The sequence below is a fragment of the Ammospiza nelsoni genome, chromosome 5 (genome assembly GCF_027579445.1).
Source record: "Ammospiza nelsoni isolate bAmmNel1 chromosome 5, bAmmNel1.pri, whole genome shotgun sequence".
Taxonomy (NCBI): Eukaryota; Metazoa; Chordata; class Aves; order Passeriformes; family Passerellidae; genus Ammospiza; species Ammospiza nelsoni.
The window spans coordinates 701,798-722,760 of NC_080637.1; the positions used below are offsets into that span (position 1 = coordinate 701,798).

Below are 20,963 nucleotides of genomic sequence, written 5' to 3' on the forward strand. Positions count from 1 at the left end.
CGGGGGGTTCTGCTCTTTGTCACAGTCGGGGGAACGGACGGGCGGATGGAGGGGGGCGATGGCGCCGGGCTGGACAACGGAAAAATATCGACAGCTTGGGGGGGAAAAAACCCCTTTGGAAGCAGGGGGGAAAAGAAAAGGAAAAGTGTCTCCCTTTGTACAGCGGAAAAACCCGAGTGGTGGAGAAGCCATGAGAGGAATCACAGTAATGCCGCGGCCCGGGGCGGGGGCGGCGCGGCCGGGGGCGGCACGGCCCTGGGGTTGGCGTGGCCGAGCCGTGGTCAAGGGGTCGGCGTGGCCAAGAGGCCAAGCGGTGGTCAAAGGGTCAGCACGGCTGAGGGGTTGGCGTGGCCGAGGGGTTGGCGTGGCCAAAGGGCCGGCATGGCCAAGGAGTTGGCATGGCCGAGGAGTTGGCATGGCCGAGGGGTGGTCAAGGGCTTGGCACAGCCAATAGATTGGCATGGCCGCAGGGTTGGCATGGCCAAGTGGTCAACACGGCCAATGGGTTGGCATGGCCGAGGGGTCAACATGGCCAATGGATTGGCATGGCTGAGGACTTGGCGTGGCCAACGGGTTGGTGTGGCCAAGGGGTGGTCAAGGGCTTGGCATAGCTGATGGGTTGGCATGGCCAAGTGGTCAACACGGCCAGTGGATTGGCATGGCCGAGGGGTTGGCATGGCCAAAGGGCCAGCACGGCTGAGGGGTGGTCAAGGGCTTGGCACGGCCAATAGGTTGGCATGGCCGAGGGGTTCGCATGGCCAAGTGGTCAACACGGCCAATGGGTTGGCATGGCCAAGGGGTTGGCGTGGCCGAGGGGTTGGCGTGGTCAAGGGGTCATCATGGCCAATGGGCTGGTGTGGCCAAGGGTTGGCGTGGTCGAGGGGTTGGCATGGCCAAGTGGTCAACACGGCCAATAGATTGGCATGGCCAAGGGGTTGGCGTGGTCAAGGGGCCAGCACGGCCGAGGGGTGGACAAGGGCTTGGCACAGCCAATAGGTTGGCATGGCCGGGGGGTTGGCGTGGCCAAGGGGCGGTCAAAGGGTGGGCACGGCCGATGGGCTGGCATGGCCAAGTAGTCAACACAGCCAATGGGTTGGCATGGCCGACGGGTTGGCATGGACAAAGGGCCAAGGGGTAGTCAAGGGGTTGGCACGGCCAAGGGGCTGGCATGGCCGAAGGATTGGCATGGCCAAAGGGCTGAAGGGTAGTCAAGGACCTGGCACAGCCAATGGATTGGCATGGCCAAGGGGTCAGCATGGCTGGGGGCACAGCATGGCTGACAGGTTGGCGTGGCCAAAGGGGCCAAAGGGTGTTCAAAGGGTCGGCACGGCCAAAGGGTTGGCGTGGCCGAGGACTTGGCATGGCCAAGGGTCCTTAAAGGGTCAGCACAGCTTAGGGGTCAGTGTGGCTGTGGGGTCAGTGTTGCTGTGGGGTCAATGGGTCTCAGGGCTGACCAAGGGTTTGGCACGGCCAAAGGCTTGGCATGGCCGAGGGGTCAGTGTGGTCAAGGGGCCAGCCTGGCCAATGGGTTGGCGTGGCCACGGCATGGCCGAGGGGTTGGCAGGGCCAAAGGGTTGGCGTGGCCGAGGGGTCAATGTGGCCGAGGGGTCAGCACAGCCGATGGGTTGGCGTGGCCGAGGGGTCAGCGTGACCCCGGGATTGGCGTGGCCGAGGGGTCAGCGTGGCCAAAGGTTTGGCATGGCCGATGTGTTGTTGTGACCGAGGGGTCAGTGTGACCCGGGGGCTGGCAGAGCCGGGGGTGGCCGAGGGGTCAGCGTGGCCGAAGGGTTGGCGTGGCCGGGGGGTCAGTGTGACCCAGGGGCCAGGCCGGGGTCGGGGGTCAGCTGGGCTCCCGCTCTGCCTTCTCCCGGATGGCTTTTCCAAAGGCAAGGTGGCCCCGGCTCCGGAGGGGTCCGGAGCGGGCGGGCGGTGTGGCCGGAGCAGGGACAGGAGCTGGGGACACCGGGAATCACTCCCGGCAAGGGGACGGCAGCGCTTTGGGAACGGCCACGGCAGCGACCCGTGGCCGATGGGCAGCGTGGGGTCCTGGTGGTGGCACCGTGGCACTGGGTGGGTGACCCTGGCCGCCGGCACGGGGCCACCCCCAGCCGGTGGCACAGCGGGGCACAGGCTGGGGGTGCCGAGGGGCACCGGGGGGACACGGAGGGGACACCGGGGGTCTGTGCTGGCAGCTGGAGGGGCCGCCCCAGGCGAAGCCAGTTCGCCCGGGGACCCTGATGGCCTTTTGGAAGTCCCTTGTCCAGCTCTGCCACGTCCCCGTGGCAGCGCAGGGGACAGGGATGGGCAGGGGACGGGGGTGGGCAGTGCTGGGGACAGGGACGGGAAATGAGGGGGACAGGGATGAACGGGGCAGGGGACAGGGATGGGCAGGACAGGGGACAGGGATGGGAAATGAGGGGGAACAGGGATGGGCAGGGAACAGGGATGGGCAGGGCGGGGGATAGAGACGGGCAGGACAGGGGACAGGGATGGGCAGGACAGGGGATAGAAATGACAAAGGCGGGGGAAAGGAATGAACAGGACAAGGGACAGAAATGACAAGGGCGAGGGACAGGGATTGGTGGGGTAGGGGACAGAAATGAAAGGGCTGGGGACAAGATGAGTGGAGCAGGGCACAAGAATGAACGGGTAGGGGACAGGGATGACCTGAACAGGAGACAGGGATGAGCGGCACAGGGGACAGGAGTGAGGAGGGCTGGGGACAGGAATTTATGGGACGGTGAACAGCCATGAGCGGGACGGGGGACAGAGATGAGTGGGACAGGGGACAGGGATGAACAGGACAGGGATGAGTGACACAGAGGATAGGATGAGTGGGGCAGGCGACAGGGACAAACGGGACAAGGGAACGGAATGGGGATGAGAGGAGCTGGGGACAGGGATTAACGGGACAGGGATTAATGGGACAAGGGGACAGGGATGAGTGGTACAGGGACAGGGATAAACGGGACAGGGAGACAGAGATGAGTGGCACAGAGGACAGGATGAGTGACACAGGAGACAAAGGATGAGTGGGGCTGGGGACAGGGATAAACGGGACAGGGATAAACGGGACAGGCATGAGTGTTACAGGGGACGGGGATGCTGGCACAGGTGACAGGGATGAGTGGCACAGGGGACAGGGATAAACGGGACAAAGGGACAGGGATGAGTGGCACAGAGGACAGGATGAGTGACACAGGAGACGAAGGACTAGTGGGGAGAGGGACAGGGATAAACGGGACAAGGGGACAGAGATGCCTGGCACAGGGAACAAGGATGCCTGGCACAGAGGACAGGGATGCCTGGCACAGGGGACAGGGATAAACGGGACAATGGGACAGGGACGCCTGGCACAGGGAAAGGGATAAACAGGACAGGGGACAGGGACAGCAGGACGAGGAGGCTGCGGGGACACACGGGGCAGCTCGGTGGCAGCGCCGGGCGCTCTCGGGACGGGCAGCGCGGGTGGAAGTCGCCTTCTCTGGCGTGGGGCCTGACTGGGACGAGCCGTGGTGTCCCCGCGAGCGGCGCGGGTGACACTCAGTGTTCGCCAACACAGGTACGGCTGCAGCTGCTTCAGCGGGAGCTGGGGGTGCGGGCCGGGCACGGCCGCGGCTCCGCGGGCGCGGAGCGGGCACCGCCATTTCCGCCCTCGGGGGGCGCGGAGGAGGACGAGGAGGGAGAGGAGGAGGGAGGGGAAGGCTCCTCCGAAATGGCGAGAAGGCGCACAGCTCTCCGGTCCCAGAGCGAGCTTGAGCGGAGCGGTTGCGCTCCGCGGGTTCGGCCTCTCGCGGCGAGAGGCGGCCGCGGGCGGGGGTCTCCGTCTCGGTGTGGCCCCGACAAACAGCTGCGGAAGGGGCGGAGACCCGGGACACCCGGCGGGACGCGCCGGGCTGCCCGCGCTCAGGCCACCACTGTCACTGCCACCCGCGCCCGTGGCGCCTGCGGAGCCCCCGAGCCTCAGGGGACACCGGGGGGGGGGCTCCGCGAGGGGACACCGGGACAGCGGTGCCACCCAGGGGACACCGAGAGCGCCGGGGGCTGCCGGGGCTGCGGGGATGGGGAGGGACAGGGGACAGGGACAGGGAGGGACGGGCAGGGTGGGCAGGCAAGGGTGGTCGGGCAGGATGGGCAGTGCCAGGCAAGGGTGGGCAGTGCCAGGCAGGGTGGTCAGGCAAAGCAGTCAGTGCCAGGCAGAGTGGTCAGTGCCAGCCTGGGATGGTCAAGGGGTCAGACAGAGCGGTCAATGACAGGCAGAGTGGTCGGGGCGGCCAAGCAGAGTGGTCAGTGCCAGGCAGGGGTGGTCAGGCAAGGCAGTCAGTGCCAGGCTGGGGTGGTCAGGGTGGTCGGGCAGTGCCAGGCAGGATGGTCAGGGGCGGCCAAGCAGAGTGGTCAATGCCAGGCAGGGGTGGCCAGGCAGGGTGGTCAGTGCCTGGCACGGGCGGTCAGAGAGAGTGGTCAGTGTCTGGCGGGGTGGTCAGGGCAGTCAGTGCCAGGCTAGGGTGGTCAGAGAGAGTGGTTAATGACAGGCAGAATGGCCAGTGCTGGGCAGGGGTTAGCCAGGATGGTCAGGCAGGGCAGTCAGTGCCAGGCAGGGTGGGCAGTGCCAGGCTGGGTGGTCAGAGCAGTCAGTGCCAGGCTGGGTGGCCAGGCAGGGTGGGCAGTGCCAGGCAGGGTGGTCAGGGCAGTCAGTGCCAGGCTGGGTGGGCAGTGCTAGGCTGGAGTGGCCAGGCAGGGTGGGCAGTGCCCGGCAGTGCCAGCCAGGGTGGTCAGGCAGGGTGGGCAGTGCCAGGTAGAGTGGGCAGTGCCAGGCAGGGTGGGCAGCCACGGGCGCGTCCCCACCGGGATCCCCCAGGGGAGCGGCCCCGGGAAGGGACAGGCAGAGGAATTCCCGGGAATTCCCCAATTCCACAGCGGCGCCACGGCACCGGGACGTGCTCCGCCCGCCATGCGACATTCCGCCGTGCGACATGCCGGAACGCGACATTCCTGCGTGCGACATTCCCGCGTGCGGCATTCCCGCGTGCGACATTCCGCCGTGCGACATGCCGGAACGCGACACTCCGCCGTGCGACATTCCCGCGTGCGACATTCCCGCGTGCGACATTCCGCCGTGCGACATTCCCGGCGGGATGCGGAGGGGCCGGGAGCGCCCCGGGATGCGCGGAGCGGCTCGGGACAGCACCGGGAGGTGGCGGAGGGACACGGGGACAGAGGGGACAGGGAGCGGAGGGGGCAGGGGAGAGGCACAGGAGGGTGGCACGGCATTGTCTAGGATGGGATTGGGATGGGATGTCGGATGGGAGCTGGGGTTGGGATCTGGGACGGGATGTCAGATTTTGGGTGGGATTTGGGGTGGGATCTGGGATGGGATTTGGGGTGGGACTTGGGGTGGGAGCTGCCAGCCTGCTCCTGTGCCCGGAGTGTCCCGGGAATGCCGGACACAGCGGGGACACAGAGCGAGGGGTGTGGGGATGGATTTGGGGGATAAGGGTAGGATGGATTTTGGGGAGATTGCACAGGGTAGAGCTGGATTTGGGGGCGCAGGTTTGGTCGATAAGGGTGGGATGGATTTGGGGACACAGGTGGGATGGATTTGGGGGATAAGGGTGGGATGGATTTTGGGGAAGATTGCACAGGGTCGGGCTGGATTTGGGGGCACAGGTGAGGTGAATTTGGTGGATAAGGGTCGGATGGATTTTGGGGACGTGGGTGGGATGAATTTGGGGGTACAGGTGAGGTGAATTTGGTGCATAAGGGTGGGATGGGTTTGGGGTAAGGGTGGGATGGATCTGGGGGAGATTGCAGAGGGTGGGGCTGGATTTGGTGGATAAGGGTTGGACGGATTTGGGGACACAGGTGAGGTGAATTTGGCGGTAGGGGTGGGATGGGTTTTGGGTGCCGGTGGGAGGGCGCAGGGCGGGGCTGGGTTTAGAGGGCGGATTGCGGGGAGGTGACCGTGGGTGGGGCTGGCACAGAGGATTTGGGGGCCGAGGGTGACACCTGGTGACACCGTGGGGCTGGCAGGGCAGATCTGGGGACACGGGGGAGAGGACGGGGAGGGACCTTGGCGGCGTGGCGGGGGCTGCGGGGACACGGCCGAGGGCAGGACCTGAGCTGGGCGGGGGACACCGGGCGGGCGCGGTGGCACCGCGGTGGCGCAGGGGAGGGGCCGGGACGTGCCGGGCTCACCGAGCCCGCCATTCCCGGCTTGTTTTTGTTTCTTCCCGGGATATTTTTTCCCGGCTCGTCGCCCGCCGGGCCCTCCCCCGTTCCCGGCTGGGACGGCGGGGTGGCAGCCGGGCACGGGGACAGAACGGCGGGGGTCGCCACGGGGGTGAGGGCTCGGGGACAAGGAGATGGCACCGGGGACCCTCCTGGGGACAGCCCGGTGCCTGACACAGGGCAGGGACATCCCGGGGACATCCCAGTGCCCCAACAGAGGGCAGGGACATCCCGGGGACATCCCCGTGCCCCGACATAGGACAGGGGACATGCCGGGGAGGTCCCAGTGCCCTGACACAGGACAGGGACAACCTGAGGACATCCCGGTGCCTGAAACAGGGCAGGGGACATGCCGGGGAGGTCCCAGTGCCCTGACACAGGACAGGGGACATCCTGGGGACACCCCGGGGGAGCTCCGGGCCCTTTTCCCTGGCAAGGTCGGAAAGGTTCGGAGATGTTGAGGGTCAGGACGGAGCTCCCTGTCCTCCCCTCTTAGCACCAGAAGAGTTTTGTTAATGCCTTCCTGGGGGCCTCGCTCGGCTTTTGGGAGCACCGAGCCCTCCCCTCCCGGCCAGCCGGGCCGCCCCCGCCCGGGGGACACTGGGGACACCACGGGGAGCGTCCCCTCCCCCGGGCATCGTCCCCACGGCCACCACCAGCCCTGGGACCCCCAAAATCGGGGACACCTCCCTGCTGTGTGCCTGGAAGACTCGGTGTGTCCCAAAACGCAAGTTTGTGTTTTTGTGTTTTTGTGTGTGTGTTTTTGTGATTTCTCTGAATTTTTACAAATCCAGAGCGTCTGAAAGGAGCTGTTTCGGGTTGGTGGGGAGGGGGATTTTAGGGGTTTTTGTGGTGTGTTTAAAAAGACTTTTTCACATTCATTCAGTCGCATAAAAACTCCCGCGAGCCACGGGCGTGCCGGGAGCGTCTCCTCCAGTCCAGAGATAGGAATTCTTTTAGGAAAATCCTAACAAAAATCAGGTGGCTATAGCTCTGGAGATATAGATATATAGATATTCTCTCTTTCCAAATATAGAGCTGCTTAAAAAGATGCAAAACGAGGGATGAGCAGGATTTTGGGGGGTGGGGGGGGGCGGAAGGGGTGTGTGGGGAGGGGGGAGGATCCTGTAATTCGTTATCTCGTGGGGCTTATCAGCTGCTCTCTAGATAAATGCACGGAGATTAAATAATTTCCCATCAACGCTTTTCCCCCCTTTTGGAAAAAACAAGACCCCAAGCCCAGAGGAAATCAAACCTTTCCCACCCCCCGCCCCCTCCCCTCTAAACGTTGCCAAAGCGATTTTTTTTTTTTTTTGTTTTTCGTTTTTTTGCTGCGGGATTCGTCCCCCCCAGCCTCCCGACATTCCCAAACATGCTTCGATCCATGCGCTCCTCGCTCCCTCTCACCCGGCCGGGGCAGCAGCTCAGAGTCCGGGGGGGTCCGCCTGGCGGGGGGGCTCTTCTGGCACGGCCTGGCACGGCTCGGGGTGGCACGGCCGCGGCTGGAGCCTTCCCGGCCCTTCCTTCTTTCCTTCCTCCTTTTCTTCCTCCCTTCTTTCCTTCATCCTTCCTTCCTTCCTTTCTCCGGGAGCGCCGCCGGGATGGCCCCGCTGGAGCCGCCGCCTCCGAGCCCGATGGGGACACCTGGGGGGGACCCGGGGCCACCTCCTGGCAGGGACACCTGGGGGGGTTCAGGACCCAGGGCCACCCCCCGATAGGGACACCCTTGGGAGGGGGCAGGACCTGGGGCCGTCCCCTGACAGGGACAATTCTGACCCTGCCGGGGACACTTGGAGGGGTTCAGGACCTGGTGCCACCCCCTGGCAGGGACACCCGGGGGGGGTCCAGGACCTTGGGGCCACCTCCAAGCCGAGCAGGGACAGCTGTGAGTGACCCTGCCGGGGACATCTGGGGGGTGTCGGGACCTGGGGCCACCTGTGAGCGTGGCAGGGCCACCCGGGAGGTGCCACCCCCGCAGGTGCCACCTGCCCGCTCCGGGGCTCCAGGCCGTGTCGCCGCCGAGGTGCCACCACCGTGCGTGTGGCCGGTGCCACCCGGGCGGGGCGCACGGAGCGATTTACAGGCCAGGCTCTCCGGGAGAGCGGGAACGAGGAGGAATTTCATGCAACATTCCTGGGCCGGAGGCGGCGGCGCGGGGCCGGGGCGGGAGCCGGGGATGGGGGATCGGCGGCCCCGCGCCCTCAGTGCAGCGCTCGGAGAAGGAGAAGGAGAATCCGAGTGGGTTTTCTTGGCTTGGGAATTCCGCCCCGCCCTTCCCACGGCGGCTCCGGGCGCGGTCAGCTGTCCACCAGCTGCTTGAGCGCCCGCTCGATGTTCATGCGGTGCCCCACGCGGGTCACCCCCAACTCCACGAAGTCCTCCTTGGTCAGGGCGGGCAGGTGCGTGCCCTCGATCTCGTGGTCCTCGAACTTGTCCCGGTGCTCCACCAGGTTGATGCTCTCCAGCCAGTCCCCCACGTCGTACTTGTTCCACAGGTGCAGCGGCTTCTGCATGAAGGGCCGCGGCGGGTGCAGCGTGTGCAGCGGCGGCCCCGGCGACGGCGACGGCGACGGGGAGCGGCTGCGGGCGCTGACGCTGCGCACCACGAACCGCACCTCCTTGGGCTCGTGCGGGATGGAGAGGCTGGAGGATTTGAGGATGGTGGGGGGCGTCAGGCCGTAGGGCCGGACGGTGCTGAGGGGCTCGGGGCGCTCCAGCGCCGCGGGTTTGACGGGGCTGGGCGTGCGGCGGGTGACGGGGTAGCGGCTGCCGGGCCGCACGGTGAAGGTGGTGCCGGAGCTGCGCTGGGAAATGGTGCTGAGTTCTCCTAAACTACTGAAAAGTCTGCGGAGAGAGCGGGGAGGCGGGGGGAGAAAAGAGAGGAGAGGGAAGGGGTGAGGCCGGGTTTGGGAATGGGGGCGCGAATCCTGCGGGGTTCGGGGAGGTTCGGGGTGGGGGGACACGGCTCGGGCGGGATATCCCGCTGGGGATGTCCCAAAGATTCCGGCAGCGCCGCCAGGGTGGGGGTTCCCGGCCGGTCCTGCCCTCCTGGCACGGCTCTGCGCCCCCAAAGTGTCCCAAACCCTGGGGACAAGGACCCTGTGCCCCGTCCTGCCCCGTCCCCCCCACCCCGTGCTGATCCCACGTGGAATGGGAGAAACCCAGCGGAGAAAAGCTGGGAGAAGAGGGAACTTTCCAGCATTTTCCCGGGATGGAGGGACCCTCTGGACACCCCTGGTGAGGTCACCTGGTGGCCAGGGTGTGGCGTGAGGAGCCCAGGGGTGGCCGGGCCGTGTCCCCTCGGCACTGGGACATGTGGGACCCCCTGGCTGTGCCACCGTGGGAATCTTGGATGGGGACAAAGCTCCTCAAAGCGCTGCTGTCCCCTTGGCATTGTCCCCATCCTGCCATTGTCCCCGTGGGATGGACAGGGAATGGGAAAGGAAAGGGATCTGACACCTGGGTGAATCCTAGAAAATCAGAGTCCTGTGCTCTGGAGAGGCTGGGAGAGCTGGGAATGTTCCCCTGGAGCAGGGAAGGCTCCAGGGAGAGCTGAGAGCCCCTGGCAGGGCCTGCAGGGGCTCCAGCAGAGCTGCAGAGGGACTGGGGACAAGGCCTGCAGGGACAGCACACAGGGAATGGCTCCCACTGCCAGAGGGCAGCCATGGGTGGCATCTTGGCAATGAGGAATTCCTGGCCCTGGAATAGAAGTACCAGAGGAAAATCTGTGGCTGCCCCTGCATCCCTGGCAGTGCCCAGGGCCAGGCTGGACACTGGGGCTGGAGCAGCCTGGCACAGTGGGAGGTGACCCTGGATGGGTTTTGAGGCCCATCCCATCCCATCCCATCCCATCCCATCCCATCCCATCCCATCCCATCCCATCCCATCCCATCCCTGCCACTCCATTTGTCCTCAGAACTATCCTATAAAACTTCCTTCATCCTGGTGCCTCAGTTTCCCTGCTCAGCCTCCCATCTCAGCTCCCTCCTGGAAAACCAGGACACTCTGGAATGCTGCTGGGATCCACCACTGCCTCGATTGCCACCTCCTGGTTTTGGGAATGCTGATGAACTCCGAGGATCCCATAAATCCATAGCTCTGAAGGGATGAGCTGAACGTGGCTGAAGATCTGCAGGATGAGCCGTGTACCTGATAATTCCCATTTTTGAGCCACATTCCTGATAACTCCCATTTTTCTGCTTCCCTGGCACAGCAGAGAAGGAATCACCTTTTGAAGCTCTGACAGGGAAAAGCTGGATGTCCTGGGATTTCTTGGATTGTTCCTGGGATTGCTGGGATCTTTTCTCCAATTATTTGGATCATTCCTGGGATCATTTGGATCATTCCTGGGATGGCTGGAATCGTTCCTGGGATTGTTTGGATCGTTCCTGGCAAGGCTGGATTGTTCCTGGCATGGCTGGGATCGTTCCTGGGATCGTTTCTGGGATCACTCCTGGGATCATTTGGATCATTCCTAAGATGATGGGGATCACTCCTGGGATTGTTTGAATCTGGGGATCACTGGAACTGTTCCTGGGATTGTTTGGATCATTCCTTGTTCCTTCATGAGGCTCCCGTGCGGCTGCTCCGGTGCTCCATGGTGGGCCTCAAATCCTTGGAATTGTCTCTCACAATTCCCATGGCAGTTTCCAAAGGGGCTGTGACCACCTCCAGCCTTGGTGTGGACCTGTTCCCAACCTTCCTATGGATCTTCCTCAAACCTTCTCCCAGTCTTCATATAGATGTTTTTCCAATCTTCCTATGGATCTTCCATCCAACTTTCCTATGGATCTTCCTGAATTTCCTATGGACGTTTCCTGATCTCCTCGTGGATCTTCCTCTGACCTCCTACAGATGTCCTCCAACCTTCCTGAGGGGTTTTCTCCAACATTTCAGTGGAGCTTTTTCCAACATTCCCAAGGACCTTGTTCCAACCTTTCTACGGATCTTCCTTTGACCCTCCCATGGATCTTCCTGCAAGATCTTCCTTCCAATGGATCCTAAGGATCTTCCTTCTTTTCTATGGACCTTCCTCCAATGCTGATCCCAAACATAGCCCTAACCCTGAGCCTAACCCTAATCCTAATCCTGATCTTAATCCTGACCCTGATCCTGATACCGACCGTGATCCTGATCCCAAGTGCAAACCTGATCCCAGCCTTGACTCTGGCCCTAATCCTGATCCTAACCCTGACCCTGATCCTAACCCTGGATCTGACCCTAAGCTTAACCTTAACCCTGACCCTAAACCTGACCCTAACCTTGACTCTAAATCCACCTCAACCCTGATCCTGATTTTGATCCTGGTCCTAACCCGAAACCTGACCCTAACTTTAACCCTGAGCCTAAACCTGACCCTAATCCTGATCCCAATTCCCAGGTGATCCTAACCTTGATCTGCATCCCACTCCTAATCCTAATCCTAACCTTGACCCAGACCCTGATCCCAACCCTAACTCTGATCCTGACCCCAATCCCAACCCTGATCCTGATCCCAATCCTCACCCTGACCCCACCCCTGGAGCCAGGCAGGGATTCTGGGAACCAGGCAGGGGTACTGGGAACTGGACAGGGGATACTGGGAGCCGGGCAGGGATACTGGGAACTGGACAGGGGATACTGGGAGCAGGGCAGGGATACTGGGAACTGGACAGGGGATACTGGGAGCCGGGCAGGGATTCTGGGCAAGGACCAAACACTGTCCGAAGTTTTCCTGATCCCGGTCACTCCGATGGATGGGACGTGGCCATCCCAAAGGATCCAGGAGCAGATGTGGGAGCAGGACACGGAATTCCTGCTGTCCTGAACCCGGGAGCTGCGGGATGAACCTTGGGATGAGCCCTGGGAGGAACCTTGGGATGAGCTTTGGGATGAGCCTGGGAGGAATCTTGGGATACGGAGATGAGCCCTAGGAGGAACCTCGGGATGAACCTCAGGATGAGCTCTGGGATGAGCCCAGGAAAGACACTGGGTGGAATCTTGGGATAAGCCCCAGGAGGAGACCTGGGATGAACCTTGGGATGAGCCCAGGGATGAACCTTGGGGTGAGCCCAGGGAAGAGCATTGGAAGGAATCTTGGGATAAGCCCTAGGGTGAGCCTAGGGATGAGTCCTGGAAGGATGCATAGGATGATCCAAGTGCCCCCAGTGCCAACACAGGGGACGGTTCCCCCTTGGTGTCCCCCAAATATCCCAAATTTCCATGAGACCAGTGCCAGGACTGGGGGAACGAATCCACGGCTGGATCCCGTGGGATGAGCCCCCCATGGCCGAGAGGACCCTCCGGAACGACCCCGCTCCGGGCGTTCCTGGAAAGATCCGGAGCAGGCCGGGAGCTCCCGAGCATCCCGCGCCCCTGCCCCACCCGGGAGCGGAGCAAATCCCTGGGAATGGCATCCAGCAGCTGTCGGGAATGTGGGAACGCGGCCCCCGACATTCCCAGAGCGTCGGGATCCGGCGCCGCTCTCCCGGGACGGGGCCGCGGCCTCGGGAATTCAGCGCTTGGCAGAAAAGGACAAGGAAAAATCAACCGGGAACGGCTCCGGGAGCCGGGACACGGATGGAGCCGGAGCTCCGCACACGGGACGGGACACGAGGACGGGACACGGGGACAACACGCAGGAAGCACAACCAGGAGCACAGAGCCGGCCATGCACGCTGGGAAATTCCCAGGGGGAATTCTCCGGCCCTCCCCATCCCATGGGTCGCCCCTTCCAGCCCAAGGGAGCTGGAGTGGGAACAGCTTTTCCCGGGATCCCGCTGCTGTCCCATCCCAGCCTGGGGAGTCCTTCCAGAGCTTCTGAAAGCCTCTGGGATATCCTGGAGTCATTGCTGGCAGAAGGGGAATCCCTGGATCCCGGTTTTCCTGCTGCGGCCTCGGGTGGTTTCCCTGGGGGATTGGGATGGAGCAGGATCCCAGCAGCTCCCTCCTCTGTCTCATGGAATGTTTGCTCCAGAGGGGCACCTGGGAGCCCCCACCCTGGGGAACCACAGATGGATCCAGGTGCATCCACGGTTTGCTGGGATTGGAATGGGGATGTTCTGCCCCCTTTCCCAGAGTCCTTCCCAGGGTATTCTCCACCTTTCCCAGATTCTCTCCCATCATTCCTGGAGTCTTTCCCACTTTTCCTGGGGTCCTTTCCTCCTTCCTGGGATCTCTCTCACCTTTCCTGGGATCCTTTCTCACCTTTTCTGGGGTTTCTCCCACGTTATGTGGGATCTCCCACTTTTCTTGGAGTCTCTTCCAACATCCTGGAGACCTCTCCCACCTTTCCTGAGATCGTTTTCCCACCTTTCCTGGGGTCTCTCCCACCTTATCTGGGATCTCTCCCACTTTTCTTGGAGTCTCTTCCAACATCTTGAGACCTCTCTTACCCTTCCTGGGGTCCTCTCTCACCTTTCCTGGTGTTTTTCCCACCTTTTCTGGGATCCTTTTCCCACTTTTCCTGGTGTCTCTCCCACCTTTCCTGGTGTCCTTCTCTTTTCCCACTTCCTGGTGTCTTTCCCACCCTTCCTGGGATCTTTTCCATCCTTCTGGGGTCTTTTCCACCTTTCTTAGAATCTGTCCCACTTCTCCTGGGATCCTTTTCCCACCTTTCCTGGGGTGTCTCCCACCTTATCAGGGATCTCTCCCACTTTTCCTGGAGTCTCTTCCAGCATCCTTGAGATCTGTCCCACCTTTCCTGGTGTCCTTCCCTACTCTTTCTGTGGCCTTTTCCCACCTTTCCTGGTGTTTTTCCCACCTTTTCTGGGATCCTTTCCCACTTTTCCTGGGGTCTCTCCCACCTTTCCTGGTGTCCTTCTCTTTTCCCACTTCCTGCTGTGTCTCCCACCCTTCCTGGAGGACCGAGCCGCTCCAGGATCTCCCCACCCCACAGCCCCAATCCCCCGGGATCCCGACGGGAATTTCCTCAGCAGGAACACCAGCGGGAAGAGCCGGACACGCCACCACAGCACAGGGACAGGGCCATGCTCCCGAGGGACGCGCACATCCCGGAGCCGGCGCCGCTCCCTCCGGAACATCGGGAACGCTGGCGGGAGCGGGGCGGCAATGGGGACGAGGGAGAGACAGGTGAGGAATGGGACATTCCCGGTGGGATGGAGCTATGGAATGGGAACGTGCTCACTTACACAACTCGCCCACCCTCCGGAGGCCAGAGGCGGATCTAGGACAGAGCAGCGGGACATGCACATGGAAGCAGGAAAAGAGGCAATGAGAGAAATGTTAGCTCCGGTCCGGGAAGCGCCACACGGAAAAAGAAGCCACCGGACGTCGATCCCGAGGGATTCGGGGCCAGGAGAACCGCGGGAATCGATCCGGCCTTGGTGTTCCCTGAGTGGAGACTCCCGGGTGGGTTTGGGGAGGGTTGGGGATTGGGAATGGGGGAATGGAGGGGGTGGGAATTGGGGGGGAGATCGGGATGGTTCCCGTGGGATGGGTGAGGGCGTGGCCAGCCGGGAATGGGGCGGTTGGAATTGCATGGATTCAGCCAAAGCCTGGAGGGTTGGACAGCGACAGAGCTGCTGGGAGGGCTGGGAAAAGAGGGAACAGCGGGGAGGGATTCGGGAAAGGGCCAGGGATTCGGGAAAGAGAGGAATTCGGGAAAGGCAGGGAATTCAGGAAAGGCAGGGAAATGGGAAATGCAGGGATTTAGGAAGGGCAGGGATTTGGGAAGGAGCGGGGATTTGGAAAGAGAGGAATTCGGGAAAGGCAGGGATTTGGGGAGGGCCAGGGATTTGGGAAAGGCAGGAAAATGGGAAAGAGGAATTTGGGAAAGGCAGGGAAATGGGAAATGCAGGGATTTAGGAAGGGTAGGAATTTTGGAAAGAAGAATTTGGGAAAGGCAGGGAAAGGGGAAAGAGGAATTTGGGAAAAACAGGCAAATGGGAAATGCAGGGATTTGGGAAGGAGAGAAATTTGGGGAGGAGGGTGGATTTGGGAAAGACAGGGATATCGGAAAGAGGGATTTGGGCAAGGCAGGGATTTGGGAAAGGAAGGAAACAACAAACGCATGAGAAAAATGCCCCACAGCCAAAACAACACCGAGCAGCTGACACAAAATTCCCAAGTTTTTCCATGTCCCCCCGGGGCTGGTGACAGTGACGGTGCCATCGGCCACCCCCAAAGGCCACGGGATGTTCCCGGGGATTCGGTGCTTCCCAGAGGGAATAACCTGTGGAAGTTGCCCGGGATCCCTGGGCTGTGCTGTCAGGAAGGAGGGAATGGCCTCATTCCACCTGGATATGGACCAGGAGCTTCCAGGTTTGGAATGTTGGCTCCAAACGCCCCCAAACCCCTGGATTATTCCCAATTTTAACCCTTTCTGCAATGGAACAGGCAGGAAATGCCAGAGCTGTGCCGGGAGCAGGGACACCTCGGGAATGCCAAAAGTTGGAAGCTGCCATTGGAGCAGAGTCTGGGAACATTTGGGAATGTGGATTTGGGAATTTTTGGGAAGGACGCATGGTTATCCCTTGGGTAAAACATCCCAAGGGGCCCAGGCCGGAGCAGGGATGGGGAGGAGACCCAAGGGGGTCTCAGGCTCCAGCAGGGATTTGTCCGGAGCGGTTTTGGGATTGGGATTTATCCATGAGCTCTGTCCCGGAGCAGGGACAATCCAGAGCAATCCCGGGAAGCTCCAGCAGGGAGCTCTGGCAGGATCAGGGATGTTGTAACTAAAATTCCCTTTTTTTCCTTCTCTGATCCCAGCAGGAAAAGGGAATTCCGGGCTGGAATCCATAGGAAAATTCCCAATTCCTCGAGTGTTGCCCCTGGGCCTTCCCAAGGCAATCTCTTCCCGTGAGAGATCCTGCAGAACATCCGGAGCTCCCTCCTTCCCTGAACTCCACCTGGAATGGATCCCTCTGGATTTCTCCAAGGAAAATCCCCTTTCCCACGATTCCCACCTCAAGGAAAAGGTGACAAAGCCCAGTTTAACGGGAACATGGGGACAATTCCACTCTTCCCACTCTGAGGCTCTCTCAGGACCTGGAGCTCATCCCTTGGAGCTCCAGGCAGCCCCACTGCTCTTCCCAAATTCCCAAAAAGCCCGTTTCCTTGGGATGAGCGTGATGGGTGATGCTGGGATGGGAGAAGCCAGCGGAGTGGTGACGTGGGGACACGGTGACACTGGGACAGGACACGTGCTGGGGGGGACCCTGTCTCCTTGTAGGCATCAAACCCTTCCCAGATCCTGCAGCACCTCCGAATCCTCTGGGATCAAGGGCTGGGAGGGTCCTCTCAGTGCAGGCCCCCAGAATTCCCGATTTTCCACAGCTCAGCCTCCCTGAGGACCTCAAAGATCCCCAGCCTTTGAGAACCTGGGGAAATTCCATGGAAACCCAGAGGGGAAGGGATCCAGGGGATCCCACTGTGCCTGGGGACCCCTGCAGCAGCCTCTTCCCATGGGAAGTGGAATCCATGGAGCCCAGTGGGAGGGAGGGTGGAGAACACAGGGGTTGTGGCCGTTTGCAGCGTGGCCACCTCCATCCCAATCCTGGTCACCTCCATCCCAATCCTGGTCACCTCATTACCAATCCTGGTCATCTCCATCCCAATCCTGGCCACCTCTATCCCAGTCCTGGAATCTCCATCCCAATCCTGGAATTTCCATCCCAATCCTGGTCACCTCATTCCACATCCTCGTCACCTCCATCCCAGTCCTGGTCATCTCCACTCCAATCCTGGAATCTCCACTCCAATCCTGGAATCTCTATCCCAATCCTGGAATCTCCATCTCAACCCTGGCCACCTCCATCCCAGTCCTGGAATCTCCATCCCAATCCTGGTCACCTCATTTCCAATCCTGGTCACCTCCATCCCAATCCTGGTCACCTCCATCCCAATCCTGGTCACCTCCATCCAAATCCTGGTCACCTCATTCCCAATCATGGTCACCTCCATCTCAATCCTGGAACCTCCATCCCAAACAATCCTGGCCACTTCATTCCCAAACTTTGCCACCTCCTTCCCAGTCCTGGCCACCTCCATAGTCCTGGTGACCTCTCCAGATGTGGTGGGAGGGGGGCCCCTCCTTCCCAATCCTGGCCATCTCCTCAATCCCGGCCACTCCTTCCCAATCCCAGCCACTCCTTCCCAATCCTTGCCACCTCCTCTCTAAATTTGGCCACCTCCTCTCCAAAAGTGGCCGCCTCGTCCCCACCCCTCCCTGCCACACAAATCCCCCCTATTCCCACTCTCCCTCACTCAGCGATCCCAATCCCCCTTTTCCTTCCCTCCCCACAGCCAATTCCCTCGATTTTCATCCCAAATCCCTGCTTCCCGTGGGAATTTCCCCAGGAAGAGCCCCCAAGCCTACAAGGAAACAGGGGGGTGTTTTTCCAAGCTTTTGCTGGGATGTGACACCACTCCCGGGACACGGAATTCATTCAGGATCGGAGAAAAAGAGGCAGCTTTACCCTAAAAGGAACTAAAACCCCAAAGGGCTCAAGTTTCTTCTCCTTCTCTCTCAGATCTGTGGGAATACAAAGGAATTCATGGAATTGCAGAGCAGCACCGGAAACGCTCCCTTTGGAAGCTCGAGTTCCGCTTCCCAGGAGCCTTTTTTGGGTTAAAGAGAAACAAAGGCACGAGCAAAGACATAAAAAACCCTTGGAGAAGTTTCCCTTTGGATCCAGAGCTCCAAACTGGGAAACCTGGGATGCTCCTGGGAGTCCCCAGGGGCCAGACCTCCTTGGAAAAGCTCCCCCGAACCTGGATCCAGAACCCCAAAATGGAACATTTGGGATGTTCCTGCAAGTTCTGAGGAGCTGTTGAAAAAGGTCATTGAGCTGGGATCCAGAGCCCCAAACTGGGACATTTGGGATGTTCCCGGAAGTTCTGAGCAGCCAGAAGCCCTTGGAAAATCTTCCCTGAGCTCAGATCCAGAGCTCCAAACTGGGACACTTGGGATGCTCCCGGGAATCAGTGGAAACCAGGACCCTTTGGCAAAGCCCTGCCTCACCTGGAGCCCCAAAGTGGGATATTTGGGATGCCCCTGGAAGTCCCCAGGGGCCAGAACTTCCCCTGAATCTGGGTCCAGAGCCCCAAAACAGGACATTTGGGATGTTCCTGGAACTTGTGAGGGGCCATTTGAAAAGCTCCATTGAGCTGGGATCTGGAGCTCCAAACTGGGATATTTGGGATGTTCCTGGGAGTCCCCAGAACTCCTTGGAAAAGCTCCCCCAAGTCTGGATCCAGAGCCTCAAAATGGGACATTTGGGATGTTCCTGGAATTTCTCAGGAGCTAGAAGCTCCTGGAAAATCTTCCCTGAGCTCAGATATGGAGCCCCAAACTGGAGCCAGGAGCCAGGACTGGTTGGCAAAGCTTCCCTGAGCTTGACCTTGGATCTGGAGCCCCAAACTCGACATTTGGGATTCCCCTTGGGAATCACTTGGAGTCCTTGGCAAAGTTCCCCTGAGCTTGGACCCAGAGCCCCAAACCAGGAGCAATGGGAATTTCTTGAAGTCCCCAGGAGCAAGATCCCTTTGGAAAAGCTCCCCGTGGCCCGGCTCCAGAGCCCCAAAATCTCGGAACTCTCCTGGAATTTGCCTTGGAGATTTATCAACACCAAAGAAAACCCTGGGAAGAGCTGGAAACCTGTGGCTGGGATTTAGCTGGAAAAGCCTTTGGGATGGGCAAAGCTCCCACAGTCTTGGACTTGGAGCCTCCTTCCAAATTCCAGAGGAAAACAGGAAAATACAAAGCTCTACCTGGGAACGACCTGGACAAATCCTGGGCCCTCCACATCCCAAACTCCTGGGAGTTAAATCGTGATTGGTTTGTAAAAGAAAGGGTTTTTGGGATGTTTGGGATGCTCCTGGTGAGTCCCAGAGGTTGGGAAGATGGATCCAATTGGGATTATGGATGGTGAGAGCCTGGCAGGGCTGGGCGGGGACACGCGACGGGAATGTCTTGGGGAATTTTGCGGGAATGCCGCCTGGAGCACTGGAGCAGTGAATCCGGAGCCGGAGCTGGCTCCGGGCATGGAATGTGGCTCCCGAAATGCTGGGAATGGCCGTGTCCCCAATGACACACACACACCTGTCACGGTCACCGTCAGCTTTATTGGGGACACGGATGTCACACGTGGAACGCGCTCGGCCCCGCGCGGCTCCCGGCACATCCCGAGCCTCTCCCACGGCTCAGCAGGGTTTTCCCAGGATCCTGGGATTTCCGGGATCCCAGCACTGCTCCAGGAATCCCGGACAGGAATCCCAGCCGGGGCAGGGAACAAGAGGGTGTCACCTCGAGGTGAAGTTCGATTTTTGGGAAAATTCCTTCCCCAGAAGTTGATGAAGTGCTGGAATGGGATGCCCAGGGAAGGGGTGGAAGCCCCATTCCTGGCGGGATTAAAAGTCGTGTGGATGTGGCACTTGGGGACACGGGGCAGCGCTGGGAGTGGCTGGGCTCGGTAGGATCAGAGGGATTTTCCAGCCTCAACAATTCCAGGGTTTTGGGTTAAACACGAGGAAGCTGCTCTTGGACACGGCCACCAAGGGCCACCACGGATGAAGGGAAGTTGTCCCCTTGCTCCGCTGCCATTGTCACCGTTCCAGGTGTCCCTGGTCCTGGGATTGTCACCATCAGTGGCCTGAACTGTGACCTGACGTTGCCACTGTCAGAATTCCTTGGGCTCTTTCCCAGTCCCTCGGCTCAAAGGTCCTTCTGTGGACGCCCGGCTTGGGAGGAGACAGAGCTGGAGTTAGAGCTCAGGAAAAATCCATGGAATGGGGCTTCCCGGGTTTCCCAGGGAGCATTCCCACAGGGATCGGTCAGGGAAAGGCGTTGGGCACTGCTCTGGAGCAGGGAATTCCCTGAGCTTTCACGGAATTGCTGAGAATTCAGGATGAACGTGGGGATGGAGGAATTGCAGGATGATTCCTGAATGGCAGCTGCTCCGCCAATCCCATGGATTCAGAGCTGCTGGAAGGGCTGGGGAAGGATCAGATATGGGAACACCGGTGTCCCCATCCCTGTGGGACTCAAGGCCACCTCAGTGTCCCCATTCCCAGATTCCAGGACACCTCATGGTCCCCTCTGGGGACTCCAGGCCACCTCCCTGTCCCTATCCCTGTGGAACTCCAGGTCACCTCAGTGTCCCTGTTCCTTGTGGAATTCCAAGAACTCTCAGGATCCTTTTAGGGACTCCAGGTCACCTCAATGTCCCCATCCCTACAGAATTCCAGGGTCCCCATTCCTGTGGGTCTCCAGGACACCTCCATGTCCCCATTTGGAATTCCAGGTCACCTCAATGTCCCCATCCCTGCAGAATTCCAGGCCACCTCCCTGTCTGCATCCCTGTGGGATTCCAGGCCACCTCTGGCTCCCGGCAGCTCTTGAGGGACATTCAGGTGACACTTCCTTTCTCTGGACAATTCCAGAGCCTGGAAAACACATCCCAAACTGGGTCACTGCCTCTTACCTAACCGTGCTCCCATTATTCCCTGAATTCACAGCAATTCCATACAAAAAGCCAGGAGAACTCGGACAATGCGGGAGAGCGGCTGCCATCATTAAAAATTCCATTCCCCACCGACTCCCTGGGAAACATTTCAAGTCTTTGACATCCCAAAATTTGTGAGGCCGTGGAAGGCCATGACTTTCCCAAAAGAGAAAAACTGGGAATGTGGGACTCTGCGGGATGGCTGGAAGGGCCGGATTCCGGTGGGGAGCGAGGACGGGATGTGCAGGAAAAGAGGAGACTCCAGGGGCTGGATGAGCAGGGCACAGAGCC

At 60.5% G+C, this 20,963-nt stretch overlaps 1 protein-coding gene across 1 annotated transcript in view; it reads right to left on the minus strand.

Annotated features, from left to right (window-relative positions):
* Nucleotides 1-6,959: 6,959 nt before the first annotated feature.
* Nucleotides 6,960-20,963, minus strand: part of SHANK3 (SH3 and multiple ankyrin repeat domains 3) — a 128,662-nt gene continuing 114,658 nt past the window's right edge. Inside the window, exon 23 of the mRNA XM_059471730.1 lies at nt 6,960-9,072. Within this exon, the coding sequence (XP_059327713.1) occupies nt 8,526-9,072 (547 nt within the window). The 3' untranslated portion in view covers nt 6,960-8,525. The remainder of the gene's footprint in view (nt 9,073-20,963) is intronic.